Source organism: Phaseolus vulgaris, chromosome 1 (assembly GCF_000499845.2).
Source record: "Phaseolus vulgaris cultivar G19833 chromosome 1, P. vulgaris v2.0, whole genome shotgun sequence".
Taxonomy (NCBI): Eukaryota; Viridiplantae; Streptophyta; class Magnoliopsida; order Fabales; family Fabaceae; genus Phaseolus; species Phaseolus vulgaris.
The window spans coordinates 37,849,518-37,872,326 of NC_023759.2; the positions used below are offsets into that span (position 1 = coordinate 37,849,518).

The following is a 22,809-nucleotide window of genomic DNA, read 5'->3' on the forward strand; positions in this document are numbered from 1 at the left end:
GACTCTTCACCTTCCCTTGTTAACTCCTCTCTTGAACACGTTAAAAATTTTGTGTGTGTTATTTTGCTTCTTCATTTTGCTTATAAAGATCATTCATCATTAACATAAAAATTTTAAAAAATTAGAAGGTCGTCGCTATGATATCTTTTTGTCTTTCTTTTAATATTTTCTTTCATATTAATACGATTATGATTTCCAAAATGCGATGAAGAAAAATGCAGTGGCACCAAGAGTATACACGCGATCGGTGGTGAGCAAGAGAAAAAGGAAAAACGAACGTGAAGTACACGGGAAAGAGTGCAGAGAAATAAAATGGAAGTGTAAAGTAGAAAACGATATTGTATTATTATTATTGTTGTGTGAATAAGGTACATAAAAGGTAATATAAAGGAAAATGAAAAGAAACAAAAGAGGCATGGGCTAAAAGAATAAGGCCCAGAGAAAAAAGGGTTACATAAAGTCAAAATAGAGCCTAAGAAGCCCAACAATAAGATTAACACTCTCCCTCAAGATGGGAATATATAATCTTTATTCCCAGCTCGGACTTAAGATTTTTGAAAACAGCAGGGGATAGGGTTTAATTAGAATAAGAAATAGGAAGCAATTTGAGGAAACCGGTATTAAGTTTTTCTCTTACAATATGACAATCGATCTTAATGTGTTTGGTTCTCTCGTGGAAAACCTGGTTGGATGCGATTTGAATGGATGACTGATTATCGCAGTAGAGAGTGGCTGGTGAAGTGAAGATGAGACCAAGGTCTTGAAGAATGTAAGTTAACCACTGAAGCTCACAAGTAGTAGTTGCTAGAGCTCTATATTCTGCTTCAGATGATCTCTTAGAAATTGTTTGTTACTTCTTGGATTTCCAGGAGATCAAAGACTCGCCCAAAAAATTAGAGAAACCAATTATAGATTTTCGAGAGTCAGGACAAGTGGCCCAATCTGAGTCACTATAAGCTTTTAAATGAATAGGACTACTGCTAGAAAGAAAAATACCAGAACCAGGGTTGCTTTTGAGATACCTTAATATTCTGAAAGCAGCTTGTTGATGAAACTTAGTGGGTACAGAAACAAATTGACTGAGATTGTTAACGCTAAAGGTAATGTCAGGTCTAGTGTTTGTAAGGTAGATTAATCGCCCAATAAGTCTATGGTATGTTGAGGTTTCGTCTTCATTGAGAGGAATACCTTCAGTTAACGAGAGGCGGGAAGAATCCGTCATAGGTGTAGGCATAGGTGCACAGTCTTGCATACTCGTTTCACGAAGAAGATCAATAGTGTATTTTTGTTGACTAAGATGAATTCCAAAACTGTTGCGGCCTACCTCGAGGCTTAAGAAGTAGGTAAGATCGCCCAAATTCTTGATCTTGAAGATCTGGTCCAGCATGTTGGTTATATTGAGAATCTCAGCACGATCATTCCCAATAAGCACAATATCATCCACATAAACAAGAATAATAGTAATGTTAGTGTCATGACGTTTTAAGAATAAAGAATGATCAGTAGAGGATAAAATGTAGTTTTGTGAAATTAAGAAAGTTGACAACTTTTCATACCATTGTCTTCCAGTTTGCTTAAGGCCATAGAGCGACCGCTGAAGTTTGCAAACACTATTGCTAGGAAGAAGAAGCCCAGGGGAAGGTTGCATGTAAACCTCTTCATACAAGTCTCCATGTAGCAATGCGTTATTAACATCCAATTGTGTAAGAGACCAGTTATGAGCAACAACAAGAGCAAGAAGGAGACGGAGAGTAGTTAATTTTGCAATTGGTGCAAAGGTATCCAAGAAATCAAGACCTTCCAACTAAGTCTAACATTTGGCAACCAAGCGTGCCTTGTAACGATCTACAGTCCCATCTAAATTGTACTTAATTTTATAAATCCATCTACAACCAATAGTCTTCTTACCAGATGGAAGGGAAGTAATTTGCCGTGTTTGATTGACGTCAAGAGCATCTAATTCAGCTTTCATTGCTTGCTGCCAACAGGTTTGTTTGGAGGCTTCATTATAGTTGCGTGGCTCCATATGGGATGAAACATAAAGAATCATATGCTTAAAACTAGGTAATAAAGCATGGTATGAAACATAATTGATAAGGGGATAGTGAGAACTTACATTGTATACAACTGGTAAATCAGTTTGAAAATCTTCTAAATAAGCTAGAGGTCTCCTTGACATTGTTGAACGCCAAGGGGGAGGATCAACAACATTTTCAACATTGGTGGTGGTAGTAGTTTCAGCAGTATAAGGTGTAGTGGAAAAAAAGAGATCACATTTTGAATCATAATTGGGAGGAAAAGGTAATGACAAATTATTTAGACTCTGTTGAACATTAGTAGTCAATTGATATGGAAAATTAGTTTCATGAAAAATAACATGCCTTGAAACCTCAATTTTATGATTTTTAAGATTAAGAAAAATATAACCTTTGGTGTGATGATGGAAACCAAGAAAAACACCATGAACAGAACGTGGATCTAATTTCTTTCTATGTGAAGTGAGAGTGTTAGAGTAACATAAACACCCAAAAACACATAAATTTGAAAGATCACAGAGATTACCATTTAATTTTTCATAAGGAGAAATTTTTTCTAAAAGGGGAGTAGGAGTACAATTAATTAAGAAAGTTGCATGTTGTACAACAAAGTTCCAAAACAAGTGAGGTAAATGAGCTTGAAAAAGTAAGGCACGAGTCACATTTAAAAGATGTTGATGTTTGCGTTCAATAATGCCATTTTGTTCAGGAGTTTCAACACAGTTGGTTTGATGAACTATACCTTTAGCAGAAAAAAAAAATCTTTCATAGCAAATTCAGCACCATTATCAGTTCTAATAGTTTAAATAGTAGTTTTAAAGTGGTTTTCAATATAAGCAACAAAACTAATTATATGATTACAAACTTCAGATTTGTTGGACAAAGAAATTGTCCATGTAAAGCAAGAGAAATCATTCACAATAGTTAAAAAATAACGGAAACCTTGCATGGAAATAACATAACATTGACCTCAACTCAAAAGATTTTGAAGATCAGGAACTGCTTAAAGTAAAAGGAAGCTTTTTTTGTTCGGCAAGATGACAAGTATCACAAACATCAAACTTCTTAGCAGAAATATAAGGGTATTTAGTGCTCAAAACAATCAATCTTTCATTTGAAACATGCCTCATTCTATGATGCTACGAATTTATGTCCTTAACAGTACAATGTAAAACAGAAACAATATGAGGTGTAGCAGTATTTTTAAAAGTAGAATGTTCAAAAACATACAACCCGGCTCTAGCATCAACTAAACCAATCCTCTATATGGTTTGAGTGTCCTGTATCACACAGTTTATGGATGAAAAAAAAAATTGTAGTTAAGATTAAAACACAATCTAGAGGTGGAAATCAAATTAAAAGCAAATTGGGGAATATACAGAACATCAATAAGGTAGAATTTGAGATTAAAGACAATAATGCCAGAAATTTTAGCAAAAACATTTTGGCCATTTGGTAAACTAATTTGAACATATGTTATACTTTTATACATATTAAAAGCAGATAAAGAGGTGCAAACATGATCTATTACCCCTGAATCTATAATCCAGTAATTTCTAGTTTTCTTTACACTATTGAAAGCATAAATGTTACCCATGGGAGATTAGTTTGTTGCTTTGTGAGTGAGATCAGTAGTGAAGGATCCCACCTGGTTCATATGAGCTGGATTTACTGGATTGTTGCAGGAATGTTGCCTGAACAATTCGAATAACACTTGATATTGTTGTCCAATGAGGTGAAAATCTCTATTTTCCTGTTTCTTTTGAGAATGCTCAGAAACAACTTCACCAGTAGTAACAACATTATTAACTTGACCAATTTTACCATTATAGAATTACTGGTATAAATGTTTTTTGTAACAAGTGTCAACCGTATGACCATTTCTACCACAGTGAGTACATGTTTTTATGTTATTTTTATAAGTTCTATTATCTTGTCCAGGAAAATCAACCTTACGAAAACACACATTCTTAGTGTGGCCATTTTTTTCCACAAAAGGTGCAAACACCAAGAACATTATTTCGATTGGAATTAACACTATTAATATTGGTCACGGAGAAGTTGTTAGCCAATTAACGTTCATGTTGAGCCACCAAAGAAAAAATCTTGGAAATGGGTGGTATAGGTTCCATTAAAAGGACATGAGATTTGATGTTATGATATTGTTCATTTAACCCACGCAAGAATTGCATAGCCTGATCCTCACATTTTCTTTGACTAATAATCGAAGCAACAAAGCAAGTACATTTTGTTTGACTGACACACACAGGATAAGGTCTGAAATTGTCTAGTTCATCCCAAATGATTCTAAGTTTAGTAAAATATTTTGTAACCGATAAATCTCCTTGACTTAAAGAGACTACTTCATATTGCAAGTCAGAAATTCTAGAAAGATCTCCTTGAGAATATCTAGTTTTTAAATCAATCCAAACATCTATGACCATATCCATCCATATTATACTCTGTCTAATAGGAGTAGAGACAGAATGCACTAACCAAAAAACAACCATGTTGTTACACCTTTGCCAAGCCGAATACGTTAGATGGTTCTTGGTTGGGCAAGGATGTGAACCCAGAATGAACTCCACTTTGTTCTTCACACTCAACGCCGTCACCACTGATCTGCTCCAAGAATGATAGTTTGTAGGGTCAAGCATCAGTGACACCAAGGGGGCAACAGGATTTTCATTGGGATGTAGGTAAAGAAAACTATTCACAACAAATAAAATGGCTCTCTTGATCGGATTGTTTTTGTTGTTCTGAATCTTCTTTCGCCATACCTAAATAAAAAAATAAAGAAAGAAATTAGGGCAAGAAAACAAGAAATCAATTAAGAGAAAGAAATTTCAGAGTGCACAACAGAGATCTTCAAAAAGGAGAGCTTTGATACCATAATACGATTATGATTTCCAAAACGCGATGAAGAAAAATGCAGCGACACCAAAAGTATACACGCGATCGGTGGTGAGCAAGAGAAAAAGGAAAAACGAAAGTGAAGAACACGGGAAAAAGTGCGAGAAATAAAATGGAAGGGTAAAGTAGAAAGCGATATTGTATTATTATTACTGTTGTGTGAATAAGGTAAAAAAAAAGGTAATATAAAGAAAAATGAAAGGAAACCCAAAGAGGCATGAGCTAAAAGAATAAGCCCAGAAAAAAAGGGTTACACAAAGTAAAAATAGGACCTAAGAAGCCCAACAATAAGATTAACACATACTATAAATTGAGGCTTCTTCATCCTACACCCCCACGTTTTTCTTCCTGCACCCCATAATTTTAAATATTCCAACATTAACCTTGACCTATAATTTCAAAAGGGGCTACCAGATATCGGGATCCGGTAATATATTCTGGATTCATGAATCCGGAATTGATTAAATTGTGTTTTCCGAATAAGGGGGTGTTCTGGAAGATAAAAGGTCATAAATTGTTGTTTTCCAGAATGCTGAATCCAGAAGCCTAAATTGCATTACGGATTGGTGGATCCGAAATTGTTTTTTTGTGTTATGGATTCTTGAATCCGTAATGCATCACTTGCATTATGGATTTCTGAATCCATAATCGTTTTTTTGTGTTATGGATTCCTGAATCCGGAATAATCTTTTTGAATTATGGATAGTTGGATCCAGAATAATGTTTTTGACTTATGGATTCAAGGATTCGAAATGCAATGATTTTGTTTCATTTCTTTTATTTGTAGAAGCATGGACAGTATTGATGAATTTGAACAAGAATTATATGATGGAGTTGATTTGTGGGATGATGATGATATTGAGAAGTCATTATCCATGTTCTTCATGTTTTTCATCTTCATTAACATATCTTCTTCTAACAGAGATTGTGGGACGTAGACGATCACCTTGTGAACCTCCTCCCCTAGTTTTCACCATTACTATTCAATTACACCATTCAAGTTAAACCAAATTACAAACTAATGAATAAGATATTGAACCAATACAAACAAAAAACAGCAAATATAAAATTCTATTGAAATCAAAAGAGAGAAAAAAGGCATTGTATCATTTCTACTAAACAAATATAAATAAACTATAGACAAAAAAAATATTAAAAGAAGAAAAAAGGAATATAATTGCGAATCATATTTGAAGATAGAAAAAAATATTTTGATGAAGTTTTATATGTTGCAGAACCCAAGTAGTTAATAATTTGATTTGCTATCTGTATAGAAACCAGAACTAAAATTCAGGAAAGATATGTTATTCACAGTAGATGGTTTGAACTCTAAAGGATTATTCCACTGCTCTAGTTGATTGTTTGACCATCTAATTTCAACATTTTTAACCTCAAGCCCTTCAATGTGCTCCATCATTATGCCCGCAGTCCTGTGTTTAACTAACTCTTGGCATCCTGGCCTGTAGTCCAATAACCCACCAGCATAATTAGTGAACCTTCTATATGTAACGTCCATGTTGATGAATCTCAAATTTCTAAGCAATCCTCTCTTTGAACCAGATAGAAAGATGCCATTTTCAGAATTTGCAGTGATGTTAATGAAAAATACATCAGAGATTGAAGCCTCCTTTGAGGCTGAGTTTCGTGGGCAACTCGTGACATAGATGGGCTCTGCTCTCCCCCACCATAACGGGTCATAATATCTTGTGCTGATATTAATGTTTGAGAATACAATGTCACTTACATTTCCTGTACGAGGAAGTTGAAAGCATTTCAAAAATATGTTTTAAGGCTAGACTTTTGTTGACGCAAGCAAGGATGAAAAGCGTACTGATTAATCAGGCTCAATAAAAGTGAGGCTTACCAGGCCAAAACACAATATATAAAACTGTTCAAGGGAAAATATACTGTGATGTGACACATTGTTTCCAACACTTGCTATTGTTGAAAAGAGTAGGGGAACAATAAATGGGACTCGGGACGCATAAATTACAGTCAATAACAAAAAAGGTGTGAGAAAGAGTATATCAAAAGAATGTATCATTATCTTTCCTCAAATGTTCAATAACAAATGAAGAATATGTTTGACGAGAAATATTTACATCTGTTAGAAATTATTGTTTCATAATGAACCAAGTTAGCGTGTTAGATACATGTTTTAGATTCAACATTCTGGGCTAAGAAAAAAAATTCACATAACAAAGCAATAGTTTGTGATGTAATCATTCATCGGGAGATAAGTGAGAAGAAACATGTTACCTCCATCACGGATCTGGAATCCAATCCCTCTATGAGAATCAACAATAGTGATATTATCAAACACAAAGTGCTTGAAATCAAACCAACTAGCACTGCCAAGTTTAATTGCAGAAGATTTGGATCGAATCCAACAGTCAGTGACTGTAAGGTTGTGAACAGGACCTGTGTATGACTTTGGACAGATTGCATCATCCCCAGTATCGATGTGGCATCGAGTGATTACTGTGTTGTTTGAGTCCTCAATGTCAATCCCATCATTGTTTGGTATGTTGAAGTCCCCATTAATTGCAATATCTTTAATGGATATGTTATTACTCCGCACCAAGTGTAAACTGCAAGGTAGTAAATTGCAATATCTTTAATAGAGAATCAAGCCTTTTCTCAACATGGAGTTGTCTCATTAGATCAACCTTCCGCTCTAACAAAATTAGGGTTTCAGTTCTCAATTATTGGAACAAGAAATAACATATAGCCCCTTCAACCTTTTTCATTCCTTCAGCATTTAAAAGTTTAGCATAATATGACTACTCTAATTGCATTGTTTATGGTCAAATAAAAACAGTAATAACTTGTAGAAAATGATTTGTTATGGGACCCAGACTTCACACGTTTATCACTCAAACTCGAATCGCTCTTGCGTGTAGATAAACTACGAAGTTCCAGAAAACAACTCAGTGAGCCCACCAGTATAAGAAGTCATCATCCACAAGTGATATCAATCCACTCCAACCAAATTGCCACTTCAGAATCAAATCCTCTGCCGATGCCTTTTATGAAATAATCACTAATGACATTCTAACACTTCTCCCATCCCCAAAATAAATTCTCATTTATTTCTAGTAAAACCCCTAACCTTCCGTCACATCCAATTAAAACAAAACAAAACAAAACAAAATCATTTTACTCTCATCTAATAATCACAATAAACTTTTTGACTTTTACATTTTTTTAAGTTATACCCATTTCTGATTGGTCTAATTTGAACAGAAATTAAAATCTTACTTTAATTCTTTCTTTTTCATAATACTCTAATTTCATCCTTATCCTTATGTCCTCAAAAAGCTTCAAACATACAAAGAAAAATTGAAAGCATAAATACAATAACTTTAATTGAATCCTTAATTTTATCTATATTTATTTTTATATTTTTATATTTTAATTAATTAAAACATCTTGTTATTACAGCTTTAATAAAACATTCAAAATAAAATATAAAATTGTAACCAATAAGCATACTTTAAAATGATAAAAAATGAGCATTGAAAAAAAAGAGAAATGCATGAGTTAGTGGTAATACTCACCACCAATAAGCAGGATGGTTAAGAGTGATGTTAGAAACTTCAACATTGTTGCAACCAATGAATCCAATGAGTCTAGGTCTGCATTCGTCTCCTAAGCAAGCCCCAGTTTGGTTCCAACTAACCATCACGTTCTTCCTCGGATCTTCCCTCACTACGAATTTAGAAGCCTGACCATCCACCACTCCACCGCCGCGGATTCCCACGTCCGTCGCATTCTCCGCCACCGCCACGTACCACCGCAACGACTCCTTCGGGTAGTCCTCCAGCCTGGAGCCGCCCAGGATGGTGGCACCAGGCTCCACGACCAGCACCACGCCGGATTTCAGGAATACGGTGGCCGTCAGGTATTTTCCCGGCGCCGGGAAGATGACGTGGCAGGGACCGCCCTCCGGACAGGAGTTGATGGCCGACTGGATAGGTTCGGTGTCGTAGCTGCTGGCGTCACCGGCGGCGCCGAAGTCGGCGACGGAGAGCGTGATTAAGATCGGGTTTGGAGGTGATGAGGTGGCGAGAAGAGATTGGGTGAGAAGGAAGAATAGAAGGAAGATGAGTTGGTTGTTCATTGTAGGATTCTGACTCTTCTCTGACACTACGTGTTCTCTACCTATATACCAGCGGAATTAATAGCCACTATTTTTGCTTTTCAATTTAAAGTACTTTTTTAAAATATTTTCAATTTTAACATTAAAAAAAATAACTTGGTTTTGTTAAATTCAATTTTTCACTAGGTTTCATTATGTAAAAGAATGAAAGTTATGATATATTTAATTTGACTTGGACTCAAGTTTAACGTAAATTGGCCACGTCTAAATTTACTTTAAATAATTTTAAACTTTTCACATCTTAAATATAAATATAAGACACGTCAAACAAAATGTTCTGAGACTCCTAGCATCAAATTAATTTTTATTAAGACAATTATGATTTATATATTTTAATTTTACTATCTTTATTTTATATATTATGGAAAAAAAGTGGTAAATACCTCCCAAATAGATTGAATTTTTTACACTTACAAAAGTATTTTCCATAATGTTAAAATTTGTGTACATTCACAAAGGATTTTTTAATGATGAAATTTCAATCTCGAAAATAACCTTTTAGAAAACCAACTTTTAGGATTAAAAAAAATGGACATCAATTGCCTTTAAATTGCTCTGTATTTACTATAATTGAAATTGTATTATAGTAGGTTTTTAAATTATTTATTTTGAGAATATTTTGAATTTTTAAGATTAAAGAATAGTTGGGTTTGTTAAACTCGATATTTTACTAAAAGAATGGATGAAAGTTATAGTACATATTTGATTTGGTATTAACGTAAGTGCATAATTACATGTCAACTAAAATTATTTTAAATAATTTCAGTTCTCAGTTATGTAAAATGTAAATGAGACTGCAAATATCAAATAAGAAACTTTGATATTCCAAACATCAAATCAATTATGCATGTAGATATTATACTATGCCTACAAAATTATCACAGGCTTAATAACACTTTATAGATCTGTTTAATTTTGATTCTTTGTTGATAGTTGTCTAAACAAAATCCTTATAAGTTTCCATTTTTTTTAAACTTAAATCTTTCGTCTGAAATTTCATGTAATAGTAGAGATGCATTTGAAGTATAATAATTTATATATTCACAAAAGAAAAATTATATAATGTTTAAATAAAAATAATAAAATCTAGGTTTCATTATAGTTTAATAGTTTACATATTTTCTTCTAATTTATACAAATCGTAATATATTATACTTCCATTGAGCCATTAAAATCAAAAGAAACGAAACCACACATAACAAAAGGATCAAAAGTAAAATTAAATCGAAGTATAAAAGGAAGTGGTTTCACCAGAGTCTAAGTCAACATTAGATTCAAGCCAAAAGACGAGGATCGGAGGAATACTAGTTCTGTAGGTTCTGCTGACCCGAATGTAGAGTAGAGAACCTTCAGAAAAATGAGACAGCAATGTCATTAAAAAACTAATGATAATCTTTATATACTGTTATACTTGAATAGCAATATTATCTTTGAACAAAGACAATAAAAAATATTCTTACTTTAAAACATTTGACAATATTTTTTACATGCTGAGAAAAAAACATTTGCCAACATTGAAATCCACTTCAGCATAAGCTACTGAGAGTAGCTTCTGTGTTTAGCTCTAAATATGACGTAAAAAGTTAGCAAGACCTACGTTGACAACATGTGTCCAGTATTACTCGTTTCTGTTATCAGTGCTAGCATGATCTACATCTTTTCACAGTTCTGCTCTGGACTCCATCTGGTTATTGTGCACTCTTCAACGGTATAGTTTGCAAGACATAATGGAGATTCGTTGTTGTTACCAATTTTATTGACATGTAGAACCAGTAAGATTTTTGCAACACTTCCAACAAGTCGAGTTGTGCAATGAATATCAGACCATACTCTCAGTCTTCCATTCAGATCTTTATCTTCCCCATCTGATAAAACAAGCACACCATACTCAGAATGGACCCGAGATGGATGATGTCGATAGATAACAAAGTCTACACCATACTGAGATCCTGACCTCACTACCCAGTTTTTCATTCGAAGGTGGGAATAAGCCTTGTAGAAACAAGGGAATGTTTCTTTCTTGGACTTCATGTAATGCCACAGCTCTTCATCGTTTTGGGGACCAGTACCACTGCCATTAATCTTAAGGCATTTCAAGGAGTAGCATAGGTAGAATGCCTCCTCGAAGCTTAATTGAAACCAGTGTTTGTCCTTTTCAATTGTTCTCACAGGTCGACCAAAGCATGCTTTATCAAGCAGATCAAGTTGTTCTACTCCCACTGCTAACTGTACACTATTATCAGAGAGAAGTCCACAAGTATCTGATTGAACTAAAGAAGACTTAAGTTGAGATACAATCTTTGACATGGGTTCCTTGAGCGCCTCAGCTTCTGCGTCCTTTTTAGCTTGTGCATCTTTTCCTTTCCATCTTGGTGCCATTTGGACTTACAAAATGAGTAAACAAATGTGTCAAATCCAGGTCAATGCTACTTTAACAAAGTTCAACAAAAAAAGGTAATTGCAGATGATAGGATATTGCTCGCAAGAAAAGGGTGAAAAATATTCAAGTTCCCCCAAAAAATCACAAGAATGCTCAAAATAGCTCTACCAGTCCACCCCATTTGCTTGGACAACTGAAAATTTATAAACACGAGAAACTGTGTACACTTACTAACAGAACCATGAAGTAAATGTAACCCACATGACTCAAAGTCCTAATAAGAATTACAGAGCTTAAACTATATAAGTTTAGTTGAAAAGGATTTAGTAAAAACAAATTTAAATGTCAAATTAAGAGGGATCCACCTTAAATATTTTCTTACCAAATCAAATTCTCATAAAATAGAAATGGTCTCAGACTCAGCTTAGAAAAAACGAACTGCCATCTCAATTCTATGCTTAATCAGTACATAATGAGGTGAAATAGACATCTTATAAACCAATTATAATGTGCATTAATACATTTCAACATTTAAATTGAGATGAAAATCAAAAGGAAATGAAAATTTACACTTAAGTAAATGTTACTCAAACTGCCATCTTGCTACAAATCAATGCTTATAGGAGCTCAAGTAGTCTTATTACTAGTAAGTGGAAGTTAACTGTATATAAGAAATCATGCAATTCGACATTGACATAATAATAAATTAATATATCTGTACAAAGTTGAACCCCAACGTTGAGCGAAGCTTAATTTTACAGTTTAGGATAAGTACGCAAAAATAAAATAAGCAAACACTTAACTCCTAAACAAGTGGAATTTCTTAATGGCCGCCAAATATATAACTTGGAACAAAATGACTATGCAAAAAACTCATAACAGAAAAAAATGACTAAGCATGCTTTGGTCGACCTGTGAGAACAATTGAAAAGGACAAACACTGGTTTCAATTAAGCTTCGAGGAGGCATTCTACCTATGCTACTCCTTGAAATGCCTTAAGATTAATGGCAGTGGTACTGGTCCCCAAAACGATGAAGAGCTGTGGCATTACATGAAGTCCAAGAAAGAAACATTACTGGTCCCCAACCCTTTGCCGCCATTGCCACAGCTCATTCATTCAATCATTCGTCGCCACCGCCGGCGAAAGCCCAAACCAGTTTTTCTACCATCACTTTCCTCCGCAGGTGCGTTTATTCTTTGGCGCACTCCTTTCTAAAGGGTCGTTGTCAATTTTTTATATTTTTGTGATTATGGTTATTGGGTGTGTCAAATTTTGAAGCAAAAAATGGGGAAGAAGAGAAAGCACGGTGAGAGTAGTGAACTTGTTGCACAGCCCAAAAAGGAAGATACTGCTCCAGAGAGACCAACGAGGACCCTTTTGGGTTGGAAGGATAAGAGTCTAGTCACTGATGAAGTCGACGACAGCAACGTTGGTTCACCAATATTCAGGAACAAAGAGAAGGTTTTGGTCACTTGCTCTAGGCGCATCAGTTACAGGTACAATCTAATACAAACCCCATGACTTGTAGTTATAGATTTTGTGTTTTTTCGTTTATAGTTTGTATTACTCTATTTTTGTGTCTTGATGTGCAAAGTTTAAGAACAGAGAAACCTTGTGCAGTGAGTCAGTTTTTGTATATTATAATGGTATTTTTTTTGGGCGGAGTATTTATTTTCCATTAATTTGTAGGTACCGGCATTTGATGTTGAACTTGGTGTCACTTTTGCCGCATTGCAAGAAGGATAACAAGGTTGAATCAAAGGAAACTAAAGGCACCACCCTGAACGAGCTTGTTGAGCTCAAAAGTTGCTCCTCGTGTTTATTTTTTGAGGTATTTTATTTATATGCCACAAGGTTTTTCAGTGTCGTGTTACTTCGATTTAGGATTGATGCGTTGTGCTGTTCTCTAGACTAGTATTTGCATTATGTTTGCGCTATTTGGAAAATCTAAAGCATGCTTGTAGGCAGTGTTATCACATATCGGCCATGGCGTCGCCATGGCGGATTTCGGTAGCGGAATTCCAGACCACCGCCACAACAAGGCGGTGGCGAATCGGATTTCGCATGGCGGACCATGGCGGCCGCTATTGGCATGGCGGAGCGGTAACGGATATCGGAGATATCCAAAATATCGGTAGGCAGCGGAGCTTGAAGGAGTAGATGAAGAAGAAGGGCTGCTGCGGCGGCTGATGAAGAAGAAGGGCTGCTGCGGCGGCTGATGAAGAAGAAGGCTCGGAGTTGATGAAGAAGGCGGCGGCTGATGAAGAAGAAGGGTGCAAAACCCTAACCCTAATTTCTAAAATTAAAAGATTTGGGCCTTTGGCCCATTTCAGATTTAAAATAATAAAAAATTTAAAATTTAAATTAAAAATACTAAATATTTAAAACTGACGTGTGGTGTGTGGTGGGGCTGCAACCCTAATTTAAACACCTTATTAGTGGGTTTTTCAATCTTAAAATTTTAAAAACTGATGTGTGGCTTTTGGGCCTATTTTGGCCCAATTAAGAGACATATTACCCTAAGGCAAATGCTCCCTGCACCCAACACAATTTTGAAAATTCCAAAAATGCCCTTTATTCTGGAAATAAAAATCCGGATTTGAAAATAATATATTCCGGAAAAATATATCCGGAAGTGGTTATTGAGTTTCGGAAATAAAAATCCGGAAACAGAATTTAAAATTCTATTCCGGACAAAAAAATTCGGAATTGATAAATAATACATTCTGGAAAAAAAAATCCGGAAAAGAGATTATTGTGTTTCGGAAATAAAAATCCAGAAACAAAAATAAAAAACTCATTCCGGATAAAAAATCTGTAATATAAAATTTCGTTCCAGAAAAAAAAATCCGGAACACATATTTCGGAAATTTTTTTTAAGGATAGTTTCGTCTTTTTCGCTGGAATCGGGTGCAGTGATATGGTGCAGGAAGCAATTGCCTTACCCTAAACCTAAACCACAGCCACTACACATTCTCATTCTTAGACATAATTTAATCTTTAGTTATGATTGTCTCTTTCATTATTTTTGCATTTTTTGAAGTTATTTATATATATATATATATATATATATATATATTATATTTCTTTTGACCGTCATGCTTCCGCCATAACCCGATATGGGTTCCGTTATAACTCTATAAAGGAAATTTGGGGTCTCCGATATGATCCGTTATCCGATATTGATAACACTGCTTGTAGGTAGAGGGATTCGTTTGTTGGTTACAAATGTTGATGCTATTTAACTATGATATGGTGGTAGTCATGAGTTTGTGTCTGGTCAACTTGTAATATTCTGATTAGTGTCTTCTCCTCTCATTTTCTATGTATCAATTTCAGTGCAGGAAGCAAAAAGATCTTTATCTCTGGATGGCCAAATGCCCCAATGGCCCATCTGTAAAAATTTTAGTTAGTGCGGGTAATATTCTGATCTGATCATTGTCGTAATGTTTATTTAATTCTAATTTGCTTGCGCTGATCATGTAGAGTTCTGATGTCTGTATACTCTAGGCATCACTGGTCATTCTTCCCAGTGAATTATGATTTTGTGTTTCTCTCTCTCTCTCTCCCTCCCATTTCTTGTATATACTTTTACTAACTTTCCTTTTTCCACCACTGCTTTTCAGTGCATACAATGGAGGAGTTGAAGCTAACAGGAAATCACCTAAAAGGTTCCCGTCCTCTTTTGACGTTTTCTGCAAATTTTGAAAAAGATGCACACTGGAAACTGTTAAAGGAGATGTTGTTACAGGTATGTGGTCGGTTTCTTTCCTTGCAAGTTTTTTCATCTTTTTCCACCTAGTTTCATCCGAGGAAAACTTAGTTGATTACTCTCATATATGCCATTTCATATACAAGGTAAAGGTTAGCTTGATGGTTTCATCTTAGTTTGTTGATTCATGATGTTGCCTCTATGAATTTCCAGTCTAATTATGAACTGCTTCATGTGCTCTTTCCTGATATAATTGGGATCTTGCATTGTGGTTGTCATGTATCTTCCTAAGAGTATTTTCTCAATTTGTTGTTTCTGATTGGAGAAAATTCAATTAATGTTATTGTAGGTCCATCTATTTTTACATAGTTTAGATTGAGTAAGCTGTGAGTTCTGTTTAGTGCATATATTTCTGTGTACAGTTCTCTCTATTTCTGATACTGTTGTATGTCTACTGTAATTGATAATTTGATATACTATTTCTTTCTTTTTTGTTCAGATATTCGAAATACCAAAGGACCATAGAAAAGCTAAGCCCTTCCATGATCATGTTTTTGTTTTCTCAATAGCTGATGACCATATATGGTTCCGTAATTACCAGGTTTGTGTTTGTATTAGCATTGTCCTTTAAAGAATTTATGGGTTCCTTAATTTGAACATTGTTGTTTGGGGTCTCCTTTCTAGCTACTTCTAAAGAAATTATGTGTATACATTGTGATTATAAATATGTTGATTGTTTTTTTAGCCACAGGTTAATGATTGAACTGAAGTTTGGGTGGAGCATTTTTAACCTTTAGTTTCTTATAAACATTACCGAGGAATAAACTTAAGTTTCTATCTATACATTTCAATTTGAAGGATTAGTTTTTGGGTTCCTTAATAAATAGACTTCAATATGATGTAAAGAATGCTTAACCACAATAATTTTTAAGATGGAGGATATTGGATTGTTATAATGAGTTTAAATTTTTATCTACTACCAGTGTAAAACATTTTGGACGTTCCAGTATGGTATTGTTTTATAAGCTCAAAGATTAAACTATGGTGCATGTAATGTTTCATTTATTGATCAACTTCATTCATTTAATTATGGTCTGCTATGATGCATGGGCACGATATCAGTTATGATGCATACCTGATACGGCTATACATTTAAATTTTGAAAAATGTACAAAAATTACATGTGTGAATGCAAAATTGAAATCACATTTATTAGACATTGTCAAAATAAGTATTAGTGTTTAATAGATTAGATACTTCATCGTTGGTAAAGTATCCCAGAATATTGGATACGGATATTTGATACAAATTGAAGTATCAGTGCATCACAGATGGTCAGTCTCACCAAATCAGTGATGACTGAATCAAGTGTTGATTTTGGTTTGATTCCTGTGCGAGCCTGCAATAGAAATTCTACTCATTTTTTGTAGGACAATAACCCATTAGATTGAGTCATTTGTGTTGTACTCATGGCATAGTCTTTTAGAGGACAATTGTTACTATTAGTTGTTCACAAGACTCATTTAATTCGACCATTATATGGTCTTATTTTCTCCAACTATATAATATTGATTTTTTCATGACAAAGTATTGTATTATTTTCTGCCTGTGGCCTACTAAGGAATGCTACATCTTTATTCCCTTGCAGATTTCTACTCATCATAATGAAGCAGATAAATTACCAAGGGGAGGCCTTGATAAAATGACATTGATTGAGGTCTGAAAACTGGTTCTTGGTGTATTTTTGATCTTTCCATTTATAACATTCATTTAACCTGTGTGCAAACTACTTGTGTAGGTCGGTCCACGATTCTGCTTGAATAGGTCGGTCCACGATTCTGCTTGAACCCAATTAAAATATTTGGTGGCAGTTTTGGAGGCCCAACATTATATGAGAACCCATTCTATGTATCTCCAAATCAGGTACCAACCAATATATTTTTCGTGTATGCTTAGAATTTCTCAAGCTTTCTACTACTAATAAGCTTATCTATCATTGGTTGCTGGTTCTGATAGGTTCGAGCTTTGGAGAAAAAGAAGAAGGCTGGAAAGTTTGCGAAGAAGGTCAAAGCAAAGACAAGGAGGAAAATGCATGAGATGTCTAATCCTCTGGAGCCTGATGAGTTTGCAGATATGTGGAAAGATTGATTTTGAATACAACCGCAGCTAAAGAGTAAGAAAAAAAAATCATATTTCACCTTATATCCATTCATCATGTGATGGAACATTTGGTTGGTAGCAACAGCTTTTGATGTGAAATTCTTTATATGTTCAATTGAAGATATAGCTGTAACATGAAAGGGAGACTTTTTTTATTCTTCAATGTTTTTTTCTGTAATTTTTGTGGGGGCTGGTTGTTCTCTTATCAGACATTGATTTGGTGGATGGAAATTAAATTTTGGCAGAGAAGGTTCCAGTTTTGAGATTGGGTTTGAATGATATGTTTATTATGAGCTCTCATTCCCCTGTAGAGAAGAGAACTACCATTTTTTTTTATATCTCACCAGTAATAAATCACTATCAACGGTCTCATTATAACCTATGCTGGCCTAATTTAAAATATAAAATAATTGTCTAATACTGATAGAAGATTCCTATTGGGTAAATCAGATTTTGGCCTACTATGCTTCAAACATATATTCACATTTTTACCATGTTAGTGTTTTCAATATATTTCGTTTAGGGTGGCTCTTTTCTTGGTAGTTAATTTCAGGTATTTCTTCCTGCATCTCTATATTTTTCTTTTTGCACCCCTACATTCTTTGAAATACTTGATGATTTTGGGTGATTCTGGAATAGTAGTTTTGTAAGAAAGGGTGTTTCTGGGATATAGGGGCTTTGAAAGTAAAGTGTGTTTTTCGAATAAGAAATCTGGAAGGTAAAAGTCTATTCTGGAAAAAACATTTTTAAATTTTTAGAATGATAAATCTGAAATTCATAAAATATGTTTTGGAAAGTGGATGAAATAGTAACCTGGAAGTCATTTTTAAAAGGGGTAAAATGGTCTTTTTGGAAAATGATGGGGTGCAGGGAGAAACACCCTAATTTCTGGTGCTTTTGTTTCTGGGTTTCTTAACAAAAGAGAAGGGGCTCAAGGCCCAAATAGAGCCATGGGCTCCCAAGTGTACCTTTCTTTCTACACTGTAAGAATATCTCCCTGCACCCCCCCCCCCCCCCCCCACAAATACAAAATGATCAAATTTCCGTTCAACAAATTTTTGAACATGGTTGACCCACAAATTTTGGAATGAATTTTTTGGTTGAGGTTAGAATTTATTCTAGAATGTTGGCATAAAAACTCTTCTTTTGGTCATATTTTTTTTTCTGGAGGTATTGTTTTAGTACAGTACTTTGAAGTAGAAAAAAAACTGAAATGAAGGCCATATTATAGTATACCAATTTTGTCTTGTCTTTTCTTTTTCCTCTAGTACAACAATGGGAATGATGCACTGGGCAAAACCATTGCTTATTTTGGCAGCCACACAAAGTTGACGTAAGCCACACAAAGTTATTTTGTAAGCCACACAAAGTTTTTGAAAAATTAAACCGAAAAGTATCGATTTGAAACTCTGCAACTGTGCAAAGTCATAATAAGATGTAGTTTCAGATCGATATAAAATGCACTAAGAATTATAAGACGCTTGAAACGTTTTAATTGATCGCATTATACTTCGTTTGAACAATATTACGCATGAACAAAAATATAAAGAAAAGCAATTTTCTTCTTTTGAAAATGTATAATTATTAATAAGAATAAACCACCGACGACTTTTATTATCCTATCTAACGATGGTAAGATACGACAACACAATTCTCTGTTTCCCCATTATGAAATAAATGACACATCTCAAACATAAAATAATGTCCCATGTCGGTGTAGAACATTGGCACAGATACTTCCAAGTACAGTAGTAGATTTTTAGTATTTTTCTCCCTCAATAGAAAATTTGGTCAACACACTCGTTTAACTCATATCATAGTAATCATCACTATGTTGAAACTCTTGAGTTGTAACTGTAAGGGTTAGGATTTGTTCTCAAACAGATTGAAATCAAAATAACTATTGTCTTCTTCTCGATATCTTTTTTAACTTTGTGAATTCTAAACTTGGATAGTACCTGTAAAAACATTTTGATGTTCAGGTGAGATCTCCAGTATTTAATACTCGGTGCTATTAATACTGAAGATCACATACCTTATTCTTAAAATCTGTGCATAATTATACGATTATGATGAGTTCTTTATTATTGGATTGAATTAAAACTTTTGACCATAATTAAGAATGTATTACCTAATGTTTATTAACTGATTAGTCTTGTTAATTATCTGTTTAGACATAATGAATTCAGTTGTTTCAGTCAACCCTAATTGAATGTTGGACTTTCAATTGTCTTACGGACCCTATCGATACAAGATTCAATTTATTTAATATGGATTTAGAGTCTATTATGGCCACATGATTTGTGATTCTCAATTTTAACCATTAGTTCCTTTAGCTAGATAAGATACACCTCAATCATGAGTTATAATTATGTGATTTGATCTCTAATTTTTTGATGGGAATCAGTTTTCTAGAAGAGTAGTCTTTGGTTAGCACTTAAAGTCAGGGCCACAAAATAAATGTTGGCCTCATGTAACTCCAAAAGGAACAGAACATATTCCAGTTTTAACTCTGAAACCAAAAATCCAATCACCATTTCTTCTTTTCGGAAGATATAACTAAAGTTATCCGAATTATAACTTAAACGTTATTCACCAATCTTGGTCAGAAATTCATTTAATTAACCGTTCATTCGGTCGGAATATATAACTAAAGTTATCCGAATTATAACTTAAACGTTATTCACCAACCTTGGTCAGAAATTCAATTAAATTAATTAACCGCTCATTCGGTCGGAATATATAACTAAAGTTATCCGAATTATAACAAACGTTATTCACCAATCTTGGTCAGAAATTCAATTAATTAACCGTTCATTCGGTCGGAATATATAACTAAATTTATCTGAATTATAACTTAAACGTTATTCACCAAACCTTGGTCAGAAATTCAATTAAAATAATTAACCGTTCCTTCGGTCGGAAGATATAACTAAAGTTATCCGAATTATAACTTAAACGTTATTCACCAATCTTGGTCAGAAATTCAATTAAATTAATTAACCGCTAATTCGGTCGGAAGATATAACTACAGTTATCCGAATTATAACTTAAACGTTATTCACCAATCTTGGTCAGAAATTCAATTAAATTAATTAACCGTCCATTCGGTCGGAAGATATAACAAGTTATCAGAATTATAACTTAAACGTTATTCACCAATCTTGGTCAGAAATTCAATTAAATTAATTAACCGTTCACTCGGTCGGAAGATATAACTAAAGTTAGCCGAATTATAACTTTAAAACGTTATTCACCAGCCTTGGTCAGAAATTCAATTAAATTACCTTAGTCAGAAATTCAATTAAATTATATATAAATGTCCAAGTTACGCGCGACATCAAAGCACCGTCGTCCGGTATTAAACTGCGTGGTAATAGCAACATGAAAATAAATTCGATAGCAAAAAGTAAAATAGTTCAAAACACGTCACAAAGCAGTAAAATTGTCTTTAGCCCACACCCCGGGCCCAGGTAATGAAAATATTAAACAATATCATGGGTGTCATCCGGTTGCATCGACTCCTCCGGCGGTACGGTATCATCTGCACGTGGCATCTCAGTTGTAGGACAGATGGTTTGATCATTCTCTTCGGCCTCCTCGTCCCCCAGAGGCATCAGACGGCCGTCCACCACATCCATGTTCGAGTCGTATCGCTCAACGTCGTCCGGAACCCCATGGAAAAAGGCGACCTGCCGTACTCCCTGCCTGAACGACTCCTCGTTGATGCTCAACATGAACCCTTGAAGCTGTTCAACTTGAGCACTCAACAATTCTTTCTCCGCGGCCAGTTTTTCCCGCTCCTTGATGGCATCTGCCCGTCCAACTGCTACTTCTTCGAAAGTAATCTTTAAAGCCTCATGCTCCTTCCTGACCGTCTGAGCGTCAGCCCGGGCTTCGTCCACTGCCTTCAGGGCATCCTTCAACGAGACAGCCGATTCGTTGAGCTGAGATTTCAGTTTTGGAATCGAGACTGTCTTCACTCTCCTTAGCTCATCCCCAAGAGCCCTGGTCGCCACGGCCGCACGACACTGCAGCTCAACCGTCTCCTCGACCATATCTAAAGTGGGAATGGTAGCAAAAATTTCCTCGTCCTCCGGACGCAAGACAAATTGCATTCTAGGTGCCACCCTGACGGATGACACCAATAAGCTAATGGGACTGCCCGACGAGGACGGAGCGTCCGTACGAGGCACCTTAGCAGACCGTCCCCTCTTCTTTCCTTGAGCAGGAACAGGGACAACCTCCACCGGAACGACCTCCCGCTCAGTCGTCCGCGGGACAATCCCGGCGATGGTGGCTATCTTACTCTTATTAGCCTGCCTCTTCAGACTATTCATATATTTCTTCAAACTCGGATCCATGCTCACAACAATTTCTGCAACATAAACACGAAGGTAAGAAACAAATGATATCAGCCGAACGACCGCAGGAAGAAGGTGCTCACCATTTAGGTCCGCTTACTGCTTGGACGACCCGTAAAGGGCTATCAGTTCCCGCGTAGGGAGCCTACACGGTAGTTGATTCACGACCATCAAAATTTCTTGGTCGATGGGAGACAAAGATTCCCAAAGCCGATGGTCAAGGGAGGTGGGATTCTCCGTCCAATGGAATGGAAATTTTGTGCTTCCATCGGCATTATAGAATAGATCCCGGCCGTCCGGCTCGACAAACACTAAAAAAGTAATCCTTAAAATTCTTATAAGAGGTAGTGAAAGCAGCAAAGCGTACGTTCCCCGGACGACTGGATAACGACAACTCAAGAGTTTCAACTCAAGAGTTTCAACATAGTGATGATTACTATGATATGAGTTAAACGAGTGTGTTGACCAAATTTTCTATTGAGGGAGAAAAATATTAAAAATCTACTACTGTACTTGGAAGTATCTGTGCCAATGTTCTACACCGACATGGGACATTATTTTATGTTGGAAGATGTGTCATGCTTCCATGCCTATTTCATAATGGAGAAACACAGAATTGTCTCGTCGTATCTTACCATCGTTAGATAGGATAATAAAAGTCGTCGGTGGTTTATTATTATTAATAATTATACATTTTCAAAAGAAGAAAATTGTTTTTCTTTATATTTTTGTTCATGCGTAATATTGTTCAAACGATGTATAATGTGATCAATTAAAACGTTTCAAGCGTCTTATAATTCTTAGTGCATTTTATATCGAACTGAAACTACATCTTATTATGACTTTGCATAGTTGAAGAGTTTCAAATCGATACTTTTCGGTTTAATTTTTCAGAAACTTTCCAAACAGATTGAAATTTGGATACGTCAACTTTGTGTGGCTTACAAAATTGTCGAGAAATTTTATTTCAAATTAAGTGTTGAAAATAATAACTTGTTGCTGCCAAAATAACCAATGGTTTTGCTCAGTGCATCATTCCCACTGTTGTACAAGAGGAAAAAGAAAAGACCAGACAAAATT

At 35.1% G+C, this 22,809-nt stretch overlaps 4 protein-coding genes across 11 annotated transcripts in view; 1 reads left to right on the forward strand and 3 right to left on the reverse strand.

The window, feature by feature from the left end:
- Positions 1–326: 326 nt before the first annotated feature.
- LOC137814091 (uncharacterized) lies at positions 327–9,216 on the reverse strand. Of its 2 annotated transcripts, none has more exons than XM_068616659.1 (3): positions 8,510–9,216; positions 7,209–7,540; positions 327–4,816 (listed from the first exon to the last, which is right to left on the reverse strand). In XM_068616659.1, exons 1-3 carry the CDS (start codon positions 9,070–9,072, stop codon positions 4,746–4,748), a joined length of 966 nt encoding a protein of 321 aa, XP_068472760.1. In that variant the 5' UTR covers positions 9,073–9,216; the 3' UTR covers positions 327–4,745. The 2 variants fall into 2 exon arrangements, with proteins under 2 accessions (XP_068472760.1, XP_068472759.1); XM_068616658.1 differs by lacking the exon at positions 327–4,816 and adding an exon at positions 6,119–6,698 and having other exon boundaries at positions 8,510–9,210.
- A 960-nt stretch (positions 9,217–10,176) lies between these two features.
- Positions 10,177–12,273, reverse strand: LOC137814094 (tRNA-splicing endonuclease subunit Sen2-1-like). Its single transcript, XM_068616665.1, has 2 exons — positions 10,709–12,273; positions 10,177–10,458 (listed from the first exon to the last, which is right to left on the reverse strand). Exon 1 carries the CDS (start codon positions 11,488–11,490, stop codon positions 10,762–10,764), a length of 729 nt encoding a protein of 242 aa, XP_068472766.1. The 5' UTR covers positions 11,491–12,273; the 3' UTR covers positions 10,177–10,458; positions 10,709–10,761.
- Positions 12,274–12,435: 162 nt separating this feature from the next.
- Positions 12,436–22,809, forward strand: part of LOC137814090 (ribosome biogenesis protein BRX1 homolog 1-like) — a 32,536-nt gene continuing 22,162 nt past the window's right edge. For 4 of the 7 annotated variants that reach the window (XR_011081598.1, XM_068616650.1, XM_068616652.1 and 1 more), the window contains exons 1-2: positions 12,436–12,989; positions 13,183–13,324. Coding sequence is in view for 5 of the 7 variants with exons in the window: in XM_068616650.1 (XP_068472751.1) it covers positions 12,778–12,989; positions 13,183–13,324 (354 nt within the window). In the remaining 2 variants the exon portion in view is untranslated. Of the gene's footprint in view, positions 12,990–13,182; positions 13,325–14,832; positions 14,912–15,119; positions 15,245–15,704; positions 15,807–16,853; positions 16,923–17,029; positions 17,129–17,221; positions 17,629–22,809 lie in introns of those variants that run through there. The other 3 variants (XM_068616657.1, XM_068616651.1, XM_068616654.1) reach the window with 3 other exon arrangements.
- Positions 20,740–22,146, reverse strand: LOC137814087 (uncharacterized). Its single transcript, XM_068616647.1, has 2 exons — positions 21,813–22,146; positions 20,740–21,743 (listed from the first exon to the last, which is right to left on the reverse strand). The coding sequence occupies exon 2, from the start codon at positions 21,727–21,729 to the stop codon at positions 20,851–20,853; it is 879 nt and encodes a 292-aa protein (XP_068472748.1). The 5' UTR covers positions 21,730–21,743; positions 21,813–22,146; the 3' UTR covers positions 20,740–20,850.

Bases quoted from the DNA above. Each gene is read 5' to 3' on its own strand.
- LOC137814091 (XM_068616658.1), bottom strand. From the start codon at position 9,072: ATGAACAACCAACTCATCTTCCTTCTATTCTTCCTTCTCACCCAATCT. The intron at 7,541-8,509 runs GTGAGTATTACC...ACTACCTTGCAG, and splicing joins AACCATCCTGCTTATTGGTG to TTTACACTTGGTGCGGAGTA. The intron at 6,699-7,208 runs GTAACATGTTTC...TTCCTCGTACAG, and splicing joins ATTCCAGATCCGTGATGGAG to GAAATGTAAGTGACATTGTA.
- LOC137814094 (XM_068616665.1), bottom strand. From the start codon at position 11,490: ATGGCACCAAGATGGAAAGGAAAAGATGCACAAGCTAAAAAGGACGCA.
- LOC137814087 (XM_068616647.1), bottom strand. From the start codon at position 21,729: ATGGATCCGAGTTTGAAGAAATATATGAATAGTCTGAAGAGGCAGGCT.